The sequence below is a fragment of the Aulonocara stuartgranti genome (genome assembly GCF_965226115.1).
Source record: "Aulonocara stuartgranti genome assembly, chromosome: 5".
Taxonomy (NCBI): domain Eukaryota; kingdom Metazoa; phylum Chordata; class Actinopteri; order Cichliformes; family Cichlidae; genus Aulonocara; species Aulonocara stuartgranti.
The window spans coordinates 39,376,343-39,397,877 of record NC_138943.1 but is presented as its reverse complement, the minus strand read 5'-3'; the positions used below and the strand labels follow the sequence as shown (position 1 = coordinate 39,397,877).

The window sequence follows — 21,535 nt, the reverse complement described above, 5'->3', positions numbered from 1 at the left end:
CGGGGCATAAACCTCCAAAATTTCCTGCTTCCTTCGCATGCAGTGAGCATGTAACACTATTAACGAGATAATCGACCTCTGTGGGAGTCGAGTCCAGGTATCTTCTCTGCACAAAGAAGAGAAGAGCTTCTTTCAGTTTTGTTCCAACACATTCAGAAAGATATTTAGTGTACTGAAATTGTTTTTTCGTTGTTTTCCTTTCCAGTGCTGTGCAATCCATTGTAAAACTAAATGCCATTAAGAAATGGTGAGAAAAAAGATCATTTAAAAGTTTTTCCTGACAATGTTCTCATGGTGGGTGTGTGGAGACTGGAAAGAGGACCCACATGCAGGACTTGCAGGCTGATTGAGGAAGTTTTATTATCGAGACTGGATGAACTGAACATGGATGATGAAATGAACTGAATGACTGATCTAGACTGAGAACACACAGGCGGAATTAATGATGCGCAGAGGGACTGACCTGAAAAATAGGATCATGGCCAAGCTAGAAAACTGGATCCCCCGTAGCCGGTTACCAAGATTACGTGAAGTACCCTCAGAAGGTCTGCTAGATGATGTTAATGCAGCACTACGGACGATACCTACAACCACGATTACCGACACTAACAAGCTGATCTACAATACGGCAGCAGTGATCAGTGAGATGCTTGGCTACAAGTTGAACAGCCACAAGGGGCAGTACCCTCCATGGAGAAGGAGGCTAGAGAGCAGCACAGAGGGAGGTTAGCCAACTAACGGAGTTGCAGAAAGGTGCGGCAAAGAAGGTGCATAAGAAATACAGCAAACTATCCACACCTGAGGCCTTGGAAACTGCCAAGCAAAGACTCACAGCCTTGGCCAGCCGCTTGAGGAGGTACACCAGAGAGATAGAAGGCAGGAGAATAAACCAGCTGTTCTCCACAGAACCAGCAAAGGTGTACTCTCAGTGGCAAGGGAACAATAAGAGAACAGCACCACCAAGGCTGGAGACGGAGCAATACTGGAAGAGCATATGGGAGAAGGACGCAACCCATAACAGCAATGCTCAGTGGCTAGTGGATCTGAGGGCAGACCATAGCAACCTCCCTGAACAGGGTCCAGTAACCATCACAGTGGCAGATATCCAAGAAAGGGTCTCCAGTATGAAGAGTTGGACAGCACCAGGGCCCGACATGGTTCACGCCTACTGGCTGAAGAAGCTGACTGCACTCCACGAGCGTCTGGCAGCACAAATGAATCAGCTGCTAGTTGACCAGAGACACCCGGAATGGCTAACCGAAGGCCGGAGAGTCCTGATCATCAAGGACCCCCAGAAGGGACCGGTCCCATCCAACTACCGACTAATAACCTGCCTCAGTACTACATGGAAGCTCCTATCAGGCATCATATCGGCTAAGATGAACAGGCACATGGGTCAATACATGAGTGGGGCACAGAAAGGGATTGGCAAGAATACCAGAGGCGCAAAACACCAGCTACTGGTAGACAGAACAGTCAGCCGAGACTGAAAGACCAGACTGACCAATCTGTGCACTGCCTGGATTGATTACAAGAAGGCCTATGACTCAATGCCCCACAGCTGGATACTGGAATGCTTAGAATTGTACAAGATCAATGGGACCCTAAGAGCCTTCATCAGGAACTCAATGGGGATGTGGTGTACAACACTAGAGGCCAACTCCAAGCCCATAGCACAAGTCACCATCAAGTGCGGGATCTACCAAGGAGATGCTCTGTCCCCACTGCTGTTCTGCATAGGCCTGAACCCCCTCAGTGAGATAATTGACAAGACTGGCTATGGATACCGACTACGGAACGGAGCAGTTGTCAGCCACCTCCTGTACATGGATGGCATCAAGCTGTATGCCAAGAGTGAACGAGACATCGATTCACTGATCTACACTACCAGGCAATACAGCAATGACATTGGAATGTCGTTCGGACTGGAGAAGTGTAGTCAAATGGTAACAAAGAGAGGGAAGGTAGTCAGAACTGAGGGGATTGAACTACCAGAAGGCAACATTGCAGACATAGAGGACAGTTACAAGTACCTGGGGATCCCGCAGGCGAATGGGAACCATGAAGAGGCCGCTAGAAAAGCTGCAACCACCAAGTACCTGCAGAGGGTCAGGCAAGTCCCGAGGAGTCAGCTGAACGGTAAGAACAAGATCCGGGCTATCAACACCTACGCCCTGCCCGTGATCAGGTACCCTGCTGGGGTAATAGGCTGGCCAAAGGAGGAGATAGGAGCCACTGACATAAAGACAAGAAAGCTCCTTACCATGCATGGAGGGTTTCACCCCAAGTCCAGCACCCTGAGGCTGTACGCTGAGCGGAAGGAAGGGGGCCGGGGACTGGTGAGTGTCAGCACCACAGTCCAGGATGAGACAACGAACATCCAAGAATACATTGGGAAGATGGCCCCAACTGACCGAGTGCTCAGTGAATACCTCAGGCAGCAGAATCCCAAGAAAGTGGAGGAAGGCGAAGAACCATCATGGAAGGACAGGCCCCTGCACGGTATGTACCACTGGCAGATAGAGGAGGTGGCTAATATCCAGAAATCCTACCAATGGCTGGACAAAGCTGGACTGAAAGACAGCACAGAGGCACTAATCATGTCAGCACAAGAACAAGCTCTGAGTACAAGATCCATAGAGGCTGGGGCCTATCACATGAGGCAAGACCCCAGGTGCAGGCTGTGTAAAGATGCCCCAGAGACAATCCAGCACATAACAGCAGGGTGCAAGATGCTAGCAGGCAAGGCATACATGGAACGCCATAACCAAGTGGCTGGCATAGTGTACAGAAACATCTGTGCCGAGTATAACCTGGAAGTCCTGTGGTAAAAATGGGAGATGCCCCCAAGGGTGGTGGAGAATGACCGAGCTAAGATCCTGTGGGACTTCCAGATACAGACGGACAAAATGGTGGTGGCTAACCAACCGGACATAGAGGTGGTAGACAAACAGAAGAAGACGGCCTTAGTGATCGATGTAGCGGTTCCCAATGTCAGCAATATCAGGAAGAAGGAACACGAGAAGCTGGAGAAATACCAAGGGCTCAGAGAAGAGCTCGAGAGGATGTGGAGGGTGAAGGTAACAGTGGTCCCCGTGGTAATCGGAGCACTAGGTGCGGTGACTCCCAAGCTAGGCGAGTGGCTCCAGCAGATCCCGGGAACAACATCGGAGATCTCTGTCCAGAAGAGCGCAGTCCTGGGAACAGCTAAGATACTGCGCAGGACCCTCAAGCTCCCAGTTTACCCTACTACTCTCGATACCAATGCTGCCCCTTCAAAAGCGAGTGCCTTTACCGACATGACAAAAGTCGACACAGCGCGTCCTTTCTGCATTTTGGAGAAGATGACTTTGAGGATGAAGATGATGGAGTGGATCTAATTAGTTTATTCAAGGATTTAGTTTCTTGAAGGATAAACCGCCCGCAGGGGCGTGCCGGGTGCTTTTATTTATATATATATATATATATATATATATATATATATATATATATATATATAAAACACCCAGCACGCCCCTGTGGGCGGTCAATCCTTCAAGCTCGGGTCCTCTACCAGAGGCCTGGGAGCTTGAGGGTCCTGCGCAGTATCTTAGCTGTTCCCAGGACTGTGCTCTTCTGGACAGAGATCTCCGATGTTGTTCCCGGGATCTGCTGGAGCCACTCGCCTAGCTTGGGAGTCACCGCACCTAGTGCTCCGATTACCACGGGGACCACCGTCACCTTCACCCTCCACATCCTCTTGAGCTCTTCTCTGAGCCCTTGGTATTTCTCCAGCTACTCGTGTTCCTTCTTCCTGATGTTGCTGTCATTGGGAACCGCTACATCGATCACTACGGCCGTCTTCTTCTGTTTGTTTACCACCACTATGTCCGGTTGGTTAGCCACCACCATTTTGTCCGTTTGTATCTGGAAGTCCCACAGGATCTTAGCTCGGTCATTCTCAAGGGGGCGTATCACATTTTGACCACAGGACTTCCAAGCCATACATATCACAGATACTTCTGTAAACTATGCCAGGCACTTGGTTATGGTGTGCCATGTATGCCCTGCCTGCTGGTATCTCACATGCTGCCGTTATGTGCTAGACTGTCTGAGTCTGGCCTGTACCTGGGGTCTTACCTAGCATGCCAGACCCAAGCCTCTATCATACTTGCAACTTGTTCCTGTGATGTGTTTCTAGCTTGTTCCTCTGTGCTGTCTTCCAGTCCAGCTTGGTCAAGCCATTGGTAGTGTGATGGCCAAACCCATGGCCACACTCTAAAGTCAGTAACTCTTGTATTTTCATTTCTTCATTTGAACATAGTAATACACTTTAGTTTTCAATAACTTTATTGATTGGTTTGGATACATTTGTTCTATTGTTAAGCGCGCACATTTAGTTTACTTATGTGTTCATACCACTTCATTTTTTTCACTTTGATTTTTGACTAACCTTTGTCTTTTTATTTCTTACCTGCCGTCATCCATGGGAGTTGCTGGACAAAAGATGGTAGCCAAGGTTTGAAACCACTAAATGCAAAGAGGGATAATTGGACCACACCACCACTTCCTACTGAAGGGGAGAATGTTTTTAAATTAAAGAAAACACACAAAGTATTTCTATTTAATTAAATATTTGAGTTTAGGGTTTAGTGGTTTTGATTTTCTTCTTTAGTGTTTAGTTTATTAACAAACTAGATTGTACTGCATTGTGTTGTGATTTATGATTGTGTTTGTTTGTTGCCCCTCATGTGTCACAATGGTCTGATCAGCTATTATATATACCCCTGTGCGTCATGTTTAGGTCAATTATGTTTGTTTGGGCAGTCATTTGGTTTGTTAAGTTTGCAGTCTTTGCCTGAGTTCAGTTTTGTTTCTTTGACCTCTTTCATGAGCTCAACATTTATTACTTTTGTAAATCTAATTTTTGGGGGTTAAATAAATGAAAACCATATTTTTCTAATAATTCCTGGGACTCCTGTTTTTCAACTCAGTCCATCACAGGTAGGATTTTTCAATATCAGCCACTTTTTCTGTCTACTGGTGGTTCATGCCATGTAGGGGCCTGTTGTTCCATGATTGTTCCTCTTCTTGATCCCCTTGTTTCTTGGGTTTCTCGCTGCCTCACGTATTTACTGAGCAATTAAATTAAATTTTATTTATATATCACAAAGCAAGGTGTTTAAAGCACTCTTCTGGGAGATCTCAGATATCACTCCTGGGATCTGCAGGAGCCACCTGCCCAGTTTAGAGGTCACTGCCCAAAGTGCTAGCATCTTGCACCCTGCTGTTATGTGCTTGATTGTCTCAGGGCCATCTTTACACACTCTGCACCTGGGCTCTTGCCTGGTGTGGTAGACCCTAATGATTTGTGATACCACTGATTTCCTTTCCGATCCAATATTGAATTTTATTTCATAATGCAATATGTAATTGTAATATTATTATAATATAGCTTCATAATGATTACAGGACATCACACTACTTGTTCTTATTGCTTAAAAATGCAGAAAAATCATATAGAAATAAATAAAACCTGAAGTTGTGCTATTTGAACACGTTGCCTGCCTGCAGCACTAAAGGACTCCGTGAGAGACGTCTGTCTCGCCCTAGCAGCACCTGTCCCTCTCCTCCTCTTCAGTTCGGCTCAACATAAGCTCCGTCATATTCTGTGATATGATTTACTCTGAGGTGTTTGACGAGGTTAGTGGTGTTGCTACAACACCTCACTTTCTTGCCACATGTATCGCAAACCGCGTCTTGGCTGTTTGTGGAAGTAAAATATGCCCACACATGACTCTGTTTACACTCAGCCATTGTGAGTGCGCACGCCAGGGGCTGCCACACATTTATACAGCCGTATTTCGCATATGACTATGAACGGCATAAGAGGAAGTGGTTCCTTCCAATTTAGACGATCCGAATGATATAGTTTCTTTCCACTGTGTTCCTGTTAATGAAAAACTACAAATTTACCCCAAAGTACTAAAATATTGATATTTTAATACGAGAAGCGATTCTAGAACTTAAACTACTGGTATCAGAAGAATTGATATTTCTATATCAATCCGCACACCACTAGTATACCCATCTATGAACCTTGTGAGGTTGTTCCTGTGCCCTTCACACTCGGCTGCAAACCATTCCAGTGAGCTTGAGGCCATCACCTGATGAACCCAACAGAACAACATCATCCGGGAAAAGCAGAGATGAGATTCTGAGACCCACTAAGTGAATGCCTTCCGTCACTTGGCTACGCCTAGAAATTATGTCAATAAAAATTCTGAACAGAATCGGTGACAAATGGCAGCCCTGGCAGAGCCTATCACCCACTGGGAATGAGTCTTATTTATTACCGGCTATGCGACCCAACGGTTGTATAAAGATCAAATGTTTCCTTCTTGCCTCATACAGCATACAAGCACATCATCTAAACCTTTTACTCATTTGTTGCCAAAAACTTCTCCACTTATGATGTGCATTTCAAACTGTAATATGAGCAACACATATGCTGGATCTCATACACTGATATTTTATTTATTATTCATAAGGTTCAAATGCATCATACATTTTTTAATATAGTAAAAAATAGCACAACAGTACAGTGGATTATTTTACAAGAGGATGATTCTCTCCCCTCCTTTAACCTGTGAACTTTCCCAAAGGCTCCCAAGCAAGTGACATGAATTATTTCATGTAGCCTTCAACCAAACTAAAAATTACACCTTTTAGAAAAGATAACTGAATAATTCGCCATCTCCAGGAGTTTAGCTCTACAAGTTAATTATGATGATTATTTAATAGTGCATAACTATTGCAGAGGGTTCATGACATATTTCAAGGTCATAAATTATTAAGTTCTCACCTTCACAGTTTGTCCGGCTTCAGGGCCATCCTGGTGGGAAAAGAAAGGGGTAATTAGTCCAGAGATGAGAATTTAGATATACTTGCATTAATATTTTAAAGAAAGAATTTAATTTAAGATGAGGTAATAACATCTCACCTCCCCTAAAACAACCCCCTTGGTTTGTGTCAAAGCCGTCTTTATCCTGAGATATTTGTCTTCATAGGCAACTTTTTGGCTATATTTATTCAATGGGATTTAGTTTTTTAAATGTTCCATATTTAGACTAAAGTGCATACAACCAATGTTAATTGATGGGTTTTAACAAAGATATAGCAGTATCTGTTTAAGAATTACAGCCAACTCAAAATCTCCACTTCAAACCATTACTCAAAACCTTTTGGAACAGATGGATTTGCAGAACAGTCATTAACACTCGATCCAACAGCTATAATGTAAAAATACAGCAGGTAAATTCTCCATTTATCTTGTAGAGATTGTCAAATTATGTTAAATGTGATTTTTTATCTAATTGCATTTATGTATTTTGTATGTGATTTTTCCACTGAGCTTACCTGCAGTGGAAAAATTGCCCTGGCAATAGTCAGTTGGGTCACTCAGATTTCCCATGCTAGGAAATATTATTAAAACCTATTTTGTGGCTCTAGTCAGAGTGTGAGTGTGGTTTGTTACAGATGCAGCAGTACAAGACACAGTATGTTTGTTGTCCCTTTACTGTCCGCTGCAGGATAATACTCGCTGGAGGTGAGTGACTATTTTTTGCGCCTCGATTCTCTTCCAAAATGAAGGAAAGTGAAATAAATACTGAGTTACCAGTTTATGGGCCCACGCATGAAAAGACCAATCCTCTCACATGTACTATTGCTAAATCGCCACCTTTTTTTCTTTACTTTTGGTCCCTTGCGCAAAAAGATCTAAGAAAAGACCTTTTTTCAGATTAACATTTGATATGTTTTCAAGGCTATATTGTGAACAAATATGGTTGATCTGATCATTGAATCTGACTTTTCGTTTTTACATGTTACACAACTTTTCAACTTTCTCAGATTTGGGTTTGTAGAAAAAAAGATACAGTCAGTATCTACACAATTATGTGACCACACTGATCATTATTTCCCATCACCTTACAGTAAAAAAATGAGCTACATAGTTTTTTCCCCCCTCTCTCTCTCCTAAATGTGCTTCAAGACCATCTCCATTGTGCCAGGGCCGAAACACTCACCACCAACATACCTGAACAACTGTCACCCTGTTGAATTCGTGCCCATAGTTATGAAATTTTTTGAGCAACTGCTCATGGCAAAGCTCAAGAGATGCTTGCTCCCCTCGGATCTTCAGCTCTCTTGGGTGCCGTGGACGGCTGGGGTCTCCTGGGTCTTACCCAGTCTACCTCTGGCTCTCGGGAGGGTGGCATTACTGCATTATTATCCTATTTTTTTATCACCCTATTTTTATTATTACCCTACTTTTCAAGTACCGTCATGGTTCTGGGTCATATCACCCAGCATTTTGAGTTTATGATGTTTTCATGTCTGCGTCCTGTTATGATGCCTGTGGCATTCCTGTCCCCTGTGGAGTCCTTGTGATCATTCACCTCCTGTGTGTATTTAGTCTGTCAGTTTTCATTCATTTCTCATCTGTCCATCCTACTTTGTCATGCCATGATTCCAGGTCTATGAAATGATGCTTCTTCAAGTCTTCATGTTTCAGGTTTCCCATGTTAGGTTTCTATGTTCACGTCCAGCTCGCCCTTTGTTAAGATCAAGTTGGGTTTTTGCTTGTCTGCACCTGGGTCCACCAGGTCACTCCACAAAGTCAGTTTCTCCCCGACTGTGACAGTGACTGTTAAAAAATATTACCGAGTGTGTGGTTTACCTGAATGGCGATGGTGATTGAGGTGGCATTGAAGTGTTTCTCCACCAAGTTGGCGACTCTCTGAGCGGTGGAGAACAAATCTGCTAGCTCATCTGGCCGAAGATCCCGAAAACGCTCAACTGGTCTGAGTGGGCACACCAGCACATCTGAGCAGCTCTGTTAAGGAATTACTATGCTGCAGATATGGTTGGAAAGTCAGAAAGCACTGAGATAAGAAAGTCGGTTAGCTCTGCAATATTATGACAAAAGCTCGTGTTTTTCATTCAGCAAAGTAAATCTGAGAGTTTTTTGTTGAAGTAATATAAGCTTAAAAGATATAATCAGGCAATGCTTTTTAAAGTGAAAATTGTGAAAATGGCCTAGAAAAAATTGAGTGTACCCTTAACTAAATATTTTATTACAGCCTTATGAGACAAACTGCAATCCAGGGATTTCTGTAACTCCTGGTACAGTAAATAACCAAAACAAAAGGTTGCACTTCTGATTTGCAGCTCAAAACTAAGAATCATGTCAAAGATGACACCTAAATATTGGATTTGGAGGTATTCATTGCTAGTAAATATACATGTGCTGACAGCTTCTAGAACCAATAACTAAAACTTCTGATGAGCTGTAAAATTTTTCTCCCATCTACGTTTTTACTATAAAAAGATCTAACTTAAAAGAGTCTATTGGCCCAGGTTCAAAATGAGACACAGAGTATTTGGGGTGGCTGTCACCTTTGATTTTATTTTTATACTTAGGTATACTTATACTTTAGACTTAATACATATTTGCCTTAAACAAATATATATTAAATTTTTAACAATAATATTCTATGATAATTACAAAAGACCTCAGCAAATTTAAAATGCATATGCTGTTAATGAATTAACTTCTTTTGGATTACTTTCACTGGTTGAAACACTATACTTCATCACTGGCAGGAACTGATTGTAGCCAAGGATCTCGCAAAATCATGTCAGAGGCCAGCTGTCTGCTTCAAGTGGCTAAATCTTACTGCTCAAGAACCAGTGGGGAGCGAAAGTCATCAGAGATGCTTAGCATCCGATTTTAAACTCCTCCCCTCCACCTGGCAGGTACTAGAAAACCTCCCATACCACAACAACTAGAGACAGTTTGTTCCCCCACTGCCATCACACTCATAAATCATGACCAGTATCTGTGCTATATACCCATTCTAGGTTATTCTACAGGGTGGGCCATTTATATGAATACACCGTAATAAAATGGGAATGGTTGGTGATATTAAAGTCCTGTTTGTGGCACATTAGTATATGTGAGTGGGCAAACTCCTCAAAATGGGTGTTGACCATGGTGGCCATGTAGAAGTCGGCCATCTTGGATACAACTTTTGGTTTTTTCAATAGGAAGAGGGCCATGTGACACATCAAACTTATTGGTAATGTCACAAGAAAAACAATGGTGTGCTTGGTTTCAACGTAACTTTATTCTTTCATGAGTTATTTACAAGTTTCTGACCACTTATAAAATGTGTTCAATGTGCTGCCCATTGTGTTGGATTGTCAGTGCAACCCTCTTCTCCCACTCTTCACACACTGATAGCAACACCGCAGGAGAAATGGCAGCACAGGCATCCAGTATCTGTAGTTTCAGGTGCTGCACATCTCATATCTTCACACCATAGACAATTGCCTTCAGATGACCCCAAAGATAAAAGTCTAAGAGGGTCAGATCGGGAGACCTTGGGGGCCATTCAACTGGCCCACGACGACCAATCCACTTTCCAGGAAACTGTTCATCTAGGAATGCTCGGACCTGGCACCCATAATGTGGTGGTGCACCATCTTGCTGGAAAAACTCAGGGAACGTGCCAGCTTCAGTGCATAAAGAGAGAAACACATCATCATGTAGCAATTTCAAATATCCAGTGGCCTTGAGGTTTCCATTGATGAAGAATGGACCCACTATTGTTGTTCCCCATATACCACACCAAACCATCACTTTTGTTGTTCCAACAGTCTTGGAGGGATCCATCCAATGTGGGTTAGTGTCAGACCAATAGCGGTGGTTTTGTTTGTTAACTTCACCATTCACATAAAAGTTTGCCTCATCACTGAACAAAATCTTCTGCGTGAATTGAGGGTCCTGTTCCAGTTTTTGTTTTGCCCATTCTGCAAATTCTGTGGCCGATCTGGGTCATCCTCGTTGAGATGCTGCAGTAGCTGGAGTTTGTAAGGGCGCCATTTGTGAGTAGCTAATATCTGCCGAAGGGATGTTTGACTAACGCCACTCTCCAGTGACATGCAGCCAGTGCTACGCTGTGGGCTCTTGCTGAATGAAGCTAGGACAGCCACTGATGTTTCTTCATTAGTCACAGCTTTCTTGCGTCCACATTTTGGCAAATCCAACACTGAACCAGTTTCACGAAACTTAGCAAGCAGTTTGCTAACTGTAGCATGGGAGATGGGTGGTCTCGTAGGGTGTCTTGCATTGAAATCTGCTGCAATGACCCGGTTACTGCGTTCACCAGATATCAACACAATTTCGATCCGCTCCTCACTAGAGATGGCACGATACCACTTTTTTATGTCCGATACCGATATCATAAATTTGGATATCTGCCGATACCGATATGAATCCGATATAGTGTTTTTTAATCAACAAAACTGTTTTTTAAATATCTTGCTGCATTTTGTATAAGTTCATACTCAAGTTTAAAACAACAACTACACTAAAGCTATTCTGTTATACCTGTATGCAAAAAAAAATATTTCATAGTTCAGCAATACTGATCAATCTAATAAACTTAAACCTACACCATCCTCCCTATTCTGGTATTTTAAAGAGTACTTAGCATAAATATTAAGCAACCTAACTAATAGGGTTCCAACTCCCAGCAACAACAAAAATAAATAAATAAAAAATAGGGAACCACCCCTCACGCTCCACCTCATGATGCTTAATCGACGTAATCAAACTTAATTTGATGGAGTGTGAAAAAAAATGCACAGAAATCAACTATTTTTCAAGAAATATTAAATAGAACATCTTTCTTCAACAAAATTGCAGACTGCACAGATGGTACCTTCCCAAAGGAAAAAGTACTATAGCTTACTAGGGTATATATATTAGACTTAATAGTCACTATATACAGTAATTGACTTCTATTCATTTTACATCAAATTAAAACTTTGGGTGTCAGATAATTATTTATTAAAAGCTAGACATTTTAAATGAGAATAAGAAAGAAAAGTATGTCTTTGTGCCCCTTTTCCCTGTTAATGCCCTATCGGCCCCCCTGGCTAAACTTTTCTAGATCCGCCCCTGCACAGTTACCAGTGTCAGCTGTAGAAAAAGATCCTGGAGTAGAAAGTAATATTAAATACATTCTAACAACAGCTGATCAAGCTTAAACGTGCTGCTGTTGTTCAGCCGCTGGTTTCCTCTTTCTGGTGCAAAGTGGGCCAAAAGCAAACTAGAGACACGGACTCGCCACAGAAAAGCCGATCAGCTGATCGTTAAGCAGTTTCATGATTGAAGTAGCAGCAAGAAGAGGCAGTCGCTCCATATATCGCTTGTTAAGCTTAACGCAGGAATGCTTTACAAACATTCAGAGATGGACTTACACACTTGCTTTACTTCTCTCGGGGATAACTTTGTCGGAGATGAAATGCCGGGTTGCTAGCGAAGCTCCAAATGCTATCCAGACCACCGACAGGTCCTGCATGCCACAGCCGCTCTATCACGTGATGCATACTGCTCCGACGTGCTAACGTTCTGAGGTGAGTTACGGCGTGTTGCAAGTTTTGTGAGGTGCTTTCGTGATATTTAATGGATCGGATTACATTTTTTATTTTTCTCCGATATCCGATCCAGTAATTTAGGTCAGTATCGGACCGATACGTAATATCGGATCGGTCCATCTCTACTCCTCACATGTTAACCTCTTCGACATGTCAATGGCTGTGAACAAAGAGAGAATTGTAAATAATTCATGAAAGAATAAAGTTACATTGAAACCAAGCACACCATTGTTTTTCTTGTGACATTACCAATAAGTTTGATGTGTCACATGGCCCTCTTCCTATTGAAAAAACCAAAAGTTGTATCCAAGATGGCCGACTTCTAAATGGCCACCATGGTCACCACCCATCTTGAGGAGTTTGCCCCTCACATATGCTAATGTGCAACAAACAGGACTTTAATATCACCAACCATTCCCATTTTATTACGGTGTATCCATATAAATGGCCCACCCTGTAGAGAGTTACTACACTCTGCTGTTACTGTACACATACTCAGCATCACATCTTTATCTATCTATCTATCTATCTATCTATCTATCTATCTATCTATCTATCTAGATACTGCATCATTATATATATATATTTATTCATTAGGGGTGCAACGATACTCGTATCGATATTGAACCGTTCGATACAGTGCTTTCGGTTCGGTACGCATATGTATCGAACAATACAAAATTTTTAATTCATTTTATCAACTTTTTCTTCTGACGATGCTGTCTGTGTTGAACGCTTGGTGGATCTGCGCTCGACAGTGCAGCCTAGGCGGAGTAGTCGAATGCAGATTCACAGAGTGTATGACCCTGAAGGTAAGCGCGTCATGGACTAAAGTACAACAGTATGTTGGATGTGCCACGCAATGCTCAATTACATGGGTGGGAGCTAGTGTGTTAGCGCAGTTAGCTCGTTAACGTGTTGGCCGTGTCTAGCCCCATGCACGGGGCGATCAGGGGTACCTCGTTAACGGAGATTTGCCGTGTTGTGGCGTTAAGGTCATTTCAACGAGATTAACCTGAAATCACTGGTGGGAACACACCGAATATGACTGCACACTTACGCCGACGACATCCTAGTGCAAAGACAAGTGGAAGCAGACAAAAACAACAAGCATGCATGCTACAAACTTTACCCGAGTCATTTAGACAGCCGTTAGCACATGATCCTCCTTATGGGGACCTGATATGTTTAATATGCTGCTGAGAATATAGCCCAGAAGAAGCGTATAGTATACACTGTAAAAAAAATCCGTAAAAATACAGTACAATCTACTGTATAAGCGTGAAGGAATTTTCCGTATTAGTCATTTACAGGTATTTTTCTGTATTTCTCAACTACTGCAATGCATTGTTGGAAAAAGAACCTGAAAAGGAGGGAAAAGTAAGCGCAAGAGCAGCCATTAGGCTTCTTTCAGGCTTCATCTGGATTTTGGATTCTGAAGTTGGAGAAACTGCCTTCAAATTTCTGTGGTAAGTATTAAAACTCATGTTTCGTTTTATTAAAATAATGTTTTTCAAAAGACTCCGTGTTTTTATTTAGAAAGAATTGTTAATTTATTTGTTAACTGGTTTCGGCTGTCTCCAGACAAGTCAGGAATATTTTGCTGACTCATTTTTTAAAATAATTGTTATTTAGGTTTAACATGACTTAAGCTTTATTTTAGTTAATGTTAAAATAATTTTTACTGTGATACCACCAGTTTTGCCCTTCAGTGGCTGAACCAGTTTTCATAAATATTATAGTTAGCTGTCTGTGTCTCTCTGGGTATTACACAGCTGTGACTGCTAACTAGCTAATTAGCGAAAGTCAGCGATGTGGATAACTGGGAAAGTGAGAACTTCATGGTCCTAGAAATTATTCTAGGACTCTAATAAGTACTGTATCAATACCTGTGTTTTACAGTTGGCTCTACTGTACACTTTAAAGGGTTTCAGGCAAAGTTACACTAACCCTAGTTTAAGCCTCAGACCTTCCTGGCTGACGCTAGCAAATGCTAATGTTAGCCTCTGATTTGGGCTGCTAAAGTAAAGACTTTTAGCTAGCTGACCAGCATAGATTATTTCGGTGGTTAACAGACTGTAGTGGTAAAATTATTGAAAGTATAGTTTCACCTCAGCACATTTACAATTACAGTATGTCTATTTTGTAGCACATAGAAATGTTTAGTTAATATTTACAGACAGACACATTTTCCCTGCAACTGTGTTTTTACTCCAACATTTGTTGAAAATGTAATTTATGAAATGCTGAGCAGCATTTCTTGTATGTGGAATATTTTTGTCACCCCACTGTGCTAATGTGATTAAATACTAAAAATTATTACTAAAAAAATTCAATAATAAATCAATAATAACTATTTCTTGATTGAACTATAATGTTTTTGGTTTTTTTTGGTTTTTTTTGTTTTTTTTTTTTGCCTGTCCCATTTGGTTCTTTAGTCGTCAGAATTGTTGTCTGAAGACCAACAAGGATACCCAATGGATTTACTTTGCCAAATGGATCATCGTGGCATTGCCGTATTGGTCCATTTGGTCGATCTTTGTTTTTATTATTTATTATATTTTATTTTCAGATGTTACAGACGGGACAGACATGAGTGAGGGATAGGAAAGGGAGAAAGAAAGAGGAAGGAAAGGAAAAACAGAAGGGGAGAGGGACAGTGAGAAAGGGGAAAAAAATCTCCTGGATCACCTGTTGAGAGAAGAATAGAAAACAAGCAGAAAAAAAACAAAGCAACATACTAAACACAACACCATCGCATTAATCTAGCTAAGTGTAAACAGCAGTAAATACTAAATATTCAATGTTGTTGTGCAGCACGCAGGACAGATGTGCTTCGAAGTAGCAGCCAAGAAAGGTGTAATTTGGGTCTACGAGCAGTGAACACCCGTGTGCATACCTGTGTGGATCACCGCGCTTGTATTCCAAAGGTTGAACTATAATGTAAGCGCAGTGCTGGTGTGCAGGGGCTCTATATGCCTTGTCTATATCAAGCTTTTAGCCAAATATAAGCAGAGATATTTGTATCTTTCTTAAAAATCCAGATCCTTACAGATTATTTGAGAAATGGATCAACAGCTATCACTACTTGAAGCACTTTAAGTCCTGCAGTGGAAAAATATCCCTTATTTCACCTTTGATCACACACTTTGGTTTTCCAGTGCAGAGCAATGGCCAAGAAAAGGAAAGACTTCCCCGAGTGAAAAAAAGATGAAGATACAAGCTGGTGATGATCCAGAGCAGCTGGTCTCAGGAAATGAAGAAAAACCCTGATCACCTTCTCTACAAACACAAGGTGAGTTTAATGTTGTGGTTGATTTAGTTTTTCAAGGTATGTATGTTACTTTAATTATAAACTGCTTTTGCTGCAACAGAATGGTGTTATGTGTATGCAACTCTACGTGAATTATAATCCTTTGTAGGGCTGCGTGATATGACCAAAATCTCATATCCCAATATAAGATGTATCTCTCCTGATAACGATATATATCACAAAATAGTGCATTTTCTGTAAATTCTGTGATTCTCGGGCAACTCGACTTATGTGAAATGTTTTCAGTTGGGCGTCGTGTACCTGGAGTCGAGTGTTTTGACCGATGCATGAAACTATACATTTTTAGACATGAGTTTAAATGGCCGCCATTTTCTTTCTGAGTATTTATTAGACGGCGTGCTGCAAGGAAAAGCCTGTTCTAACGTTTGAGTCTAAGGATTATTTTGAGCACCTGACGACTCTTTTTTGCTTTTCATTCGTAAACTCTCTCGAAACTCTTTCATGTGATTCTTGTGTAGGTGGTTAAAGAGGTTTGTCGTGTTCGAGTGGTGGTGGGGACCAGTTTGTGGCATAATTTGCATAGTACAGTTTTCTGGGGCGTGTCAGACTTTTCATAACCAAACCATGTCCATGCTACAGAGGTAGCCCCTCATTTAACAATAAGGTCCTCGATTTCTTTTGACTGGTCCTTCTGGTTCTGCCTCATCCTTGCTGGCCATGCTGGTATTCTCTGTGCCTTCATCTGCGTGGTGACTGTAAGCGCCATTTATAGTTACTTGATGTTTTTATTTGAGGTCATTTGTTTGATGCATATTCTGAAATTTTATGTTTGAGAATAATGTATATCATTTCAGTTTAGTTTGAAAAGTCTCAACAGAAACTTGAGCTTTATTGTGAAAGGTTTATGTGGAAAATAAACAAGCGTACGGCGGAGCCACACGATGGTTTTATCCTCATTGTTGGTAACGAAAGTACGCGTAAAAACAGTCACTTGTCCGTCCATAGTGTGGTTATTTTAAGTATAAGAGAAGGAGAGAACTTTAAGAAATAATATAGCAACTACAGTGACCATCAAAACCATGAAAAAAATATTGCCGTAAACAGTTTATTTTGCAACACCACAAAACAAAGAATAGTGTATAATATGAAACGATAGACATTTTTATATCGTAATCTGATATAAATCGTCATATCGCACAGCCCTAATCCTTTTTTTGTTTATGTTGTTTATGCTCTAGGTAAAAAAAAAATTATAAAAATACAAACTTTTTAAAAATGTCTTGTTGTTTCTCTTTTTTTCCTCAGAATAAATTGCGACTAGTCTCAATGGCTGACACGGAGGAGCAACACAGCGACACGTTAACTCCGACTGCTGCAGTTCCTGTATGAACTGAGCAACTCTTAAAATCCAAGGAAAAGCTGAGTGTATTTTACTTAAAGCTCAGATGGACCTTGATGTACTAACATGCAGGCTGCATTCAGGATTTTGTCACACTGTTATATGAAGAGCGGTAACAAGACTTTGTAGTAATTTGTCTTACTATTGTCTTATTTGTTGTGATTTAGGGTCTGTGCGCACAAGCAGAGGTTTTTGTTTGTAACTGTAACCTCGTTTTCAGAGCCTTGTCTAACATTTAATGGTCATGAAATATGTCAGACTTTTTCCTCTACTTAACCAGCTTAGAGAATTTGAACACCGTGGAGAAAAAGGTGTGCATTAAGGATTTTGAACTATGATGTTTAAGTGTTGTCACTGCTGAGGATTCGTGGACACAGATCCTTATTCACTATGCTGCTGTTTACAGTTTAACTTTTCATCAGAACAAGCACTTCTAATTATACTTTGCTCCTCACTGACAAAACAAGTCCCGTAAATACACTTTTATCTTTAAGTTTGGGACAGTAATCTGTCTTAATTTATTATGTGTTGTAGTTATCATATGGGGAAAAGTCCTGTGGTTATCCATCAGTCCTGTTCGAATAAACCCAAAGTTCAGGAACATCTTCTTTAGATCTGTTCAGTTGTATTCATGTGGCACCACTTAAACAGTCAACAAATTTTGACTCAAGTATGTTATATTGTAAGGTAAAGAGCCCAAAGAGTTAATCTCAGACAAATGTTCACACAAATGTGAATTACATTCACTTCATTAATGAAGTGAATGCAATTCAGTAATCAAAGGTGTTTGGCTATAACTGACTACATGTGTATACTGTATCATAAGTGGACAGAGATGGATGTAAACCACACCTTAACCATTTGGCTGAGGCAAAACTACCACAAGGCAGTGATTCTAACTAAAAGGTACTCTGGATATTATTAAATGTGAACATGTCGTTAAATATGACATTTTTTGTTTGTCAGGTGTCCTGTTTGAAGAAAACACTTGGTAGCCACTTGAATGAATGTAAATAAACACATTTACATGAGGGCAACCTGATTTCAAGGAAATAAAAATGCTCAAATTTGAAAGCTTGTGAGTTATTTTGTTCATGTATCAGCTGTTTAGTAGTTTTATGACAAGATGGATGCTGTCATTATATTTTAGTATAGTGTTTGAGTTAAGGAGAATAAAAGAATATTTAACATTAATTGTACCAATGTTGTTGTGTACGAAGCACAAATTAATTTAAGTTTTAATTTATGAATTTTTGAGTACATGGTGTACTAGGTTGTAATTGCATAGAAATGTACGTTTAAGGATATAAAGAACTATATTTAATGAGTTACAGTGAAAAGAAGTGCTTGGAAATAGTAATATAAACAGAAATTTCAATTTTTCTATTAACGGAAAATATCAGTTAATGATACAGAAAATATACTGTGAATAAACGGAATTTTCTGTTTTATAGCTGAAGGAAATGTCCGTAAATAGTACAGAGAGTATACTGTAAATCTACAGAATTTTCCGTTTTATCATTTACAGAAAGGTCCGTCAAACCTCCGTAAAAAAACAGAAAATGTACTGGCAGAAAATTACCAGGACATTTTCTGTTTTTCTACGGAATATTTTTTTACAGTGTAGCTTTTATTTTTGGAAAGAGCCATTTCTCTGTAATAAACTCTCTTTTCCAAAGATGAGTGATTCCTCAATCAGATACAGGGCTCGCAATATCGCTAGCCCGACGTCCTGGAGCTAGCGATTTTTCCAGTCGGGCTACCAAAATCTATCTCTGCCCTGCCTGTCCGGCTATCGTAGGAAGGAAAAATATATGTCAATGCTTTTGCATTCTTTCGGAAATGTAGCTGGGTAATTATGTCATTGGCATCGGTGAGCCACTGTCAATATGTGACATATTGAAATCGCGTTTGAATTTGCGCTTGTTTTTTGCTTTCACTTTGCAATCGCGCGAACTGTGTATAGAGAGCGACAGCACTGATTGGTGAGTGACGATAATTTGTGCACCAATTCCTCTGACATCGTCTTATTAATCGTCAGCTTACTATGCAAACATGACAAGTGAAATCTCCCGCAGCTTAAACATGTGAGTGTCACGATGAGTTGTGTGGCTGTCAGTGGCTGGACCCACGTGCAGGACTCGGAGACAAAACATTAACTTAAACGACGGCTTTATTTGCTGGAGAGTCACCCTTGGACGATACATAAACAACAACTTAAACTAACTAGACAGGAGATGCTGAAGGTAGACGACCATGGATACACACACAACAAACGTGGAGGACGCAACAACTGGCAGGGAAAAACACAAGGCTTAAATACATACTGAGGTGATTAGGGAATGTGAAACAGGAGGAGAGCACAGCTGGGACTCATCAGACATGACAAGGGGAGGCAAAACTCAACACATTGACATAGTACACAGACTTTCAAAGTAAAACAGGAAACTGAACAGACGAGGACTAAACTAGGGGATACAGTGACAGAAATCAAACCCAAGAGAATCAAAACACATCATGAAAACAAAGATAACTAATACAAACAGAAAAACACTGAGTCCACAGACTCAGGACCGTGACAGTGAGAGGTTGATCGCGCAGAGAATCGCTGAGCTTATGTGAGTGCGTGTGTAAAAGCAGCAGGATTTATATTTCAGTTCTGCTGAGCCAAATAAGACAGGTCAGGGTGAAGAAGTGACAGCCAAAGAAAAGCTTACCACAAAACGGAGAAATTATGACAAATCAGACTATAAGGCAAAAAGAAAGTGCAGCTTTATGGTTTCATGGACAAAAGAATTTCTGTGGCTGCAATATGACTGTTTGCTTTTTTTCAACAGGCCAAACAAAGGTTAGTTTTAATGTTTGCTGATGAATTATGATTATTTAAAATGATTTATTTCAGCAGAAGTTTTCAGTCTGATAGCTGCTATATTTTCACGAGCCATTGATTTGCTTTTTGTTGTTTTGCTTCCTCAGGGATAAAACTAGTGTAGTGATTTGTGCTCTGCAATCATAAAGCACACAAAGACAAACCATTATAGCAGTGGTGATTAATTTGTATTTTAAAATATGGATACAGTGTATCTATATTAGTAAATAATCTTTATTCAAATAAAAAAATCAACACAGTTTCAATGACTTCAAAAAGGAGGTAATCTAGGAGGTAAAATATTATTCTGAGCCATCACAGAACAAATGACTAGTTAAATGGAATTCTCACAGTTATAATTGAATGTTTCTGAACCAATGTGGACGTCTTCTCTCACACGGGCTGCTGTGTATAGCTTAGAGGCCTGCAGTAAAGGCAGGAATGATGGTGTAATCATCATAAAGCATGGACGCTGCAGATGCAACTAAATGAGCTTGCCTTCCAAGCCATTAACTGCATTTCAGATCCAGCATCTTTACCACAGAGCTTTCTTCTCACAGTAGCTGCCTTTCTGTGCTTTAGGCTACACTCACCACAAGCTCTATCCACTTAAGCTCTTTAGAGAGTCCATTAGGGAAATGAAAGACACCATTTGTGAAGATACGATGCTTATTGGAGAGATAATCAAGACGCTTGATTTGCCTTGGGCCCATGACTTGCTGTAGTTTACTGTGGGGTCAAGAAGACACAAACAGTGCATTCTAAACAGACACAATGCACCTACAATTTAACAAAGGCAGAGAAAAAACACCAAACCACCTGTCAGTCACACAACTTGCAACATGCTTTTTCATTAAAAGTTCAAGAAGACTGCAGTGCAGGTAAACAGCCTCAGAACCTGTAAATACACTACCAGTCAAAACTTTGGACACCTTCTCTTTTAATAGTTTTTCTTTATTTTCATGACTATTTACATTGTAGATTCTTACTGAAGGCATCAAAACTATGAATGAACACATATGGAAAATATGTAGTAAACAAAAAATGTGAAAAATAAGCCTTTGCTTTGATTACTGCTTTGCACACTCTTGGCATCCTCTCTCTGAGCTTCATGAGGTCGTCACCTGAAATGGTTTTTAATGATGTGTCGGTCGGAGCCGGCTCTTTGAAGTGAACAAAGGAAGTGTTTTGTTTGTTTTCTTTCTCTCACCCTCTCTCTCTAACTTGTGTTTGCGCTGAGCAGAGGGGTGGTAGTAATTCCACACTCTTCCAAAAAATCATCCCAGGCCCATATGACAGAGAATGTGCATCTTCTTTTTGTTTTGCATATTTTAATTTATATTTTATCGTGTTGTGGTTTGCAGTGTTTTGTGTTGTTTCACTTTAAATTTGTTTAAAAGGAAAAAACTGAAAATTTTACTAGTTAAAAGTTGAATTGTATATATATAGTTGTTTTTTGTATTTTATAATTTATTTTTTACATATTATGTGGAGTGAATAAATAAAA

General features: G+C 40.6%; 1 protein-coding gene across 1 annotated transcript in view; it reads right to left on the bottom strand.

Moving 5' to 3' along the window:
• fhit (fragile histidine triad diadenosine triphosphatase) overlaps positions 1–21,535 on the bottom strand; it is a 168,876-nt gene that overhangs the window by 12,581 nt on the left and 134,760 nt on the right. The window contains exons 5-6 of the mRNA XM_082534115.1: positions 8,720–8,865; positions 6,845–6,874 (exon numbers count right to left, since the gene is read on the bottom strand). Of these exons, the coding sequence (XP_082390241.1) occupies positions 6,845–6,874; positions 8,720–8,865 (176 nt within the window). The remainder of the gene's footprint in view (positions 1–6,844; positions 6,875–8,719; positions 8,866–21,535) is intronic.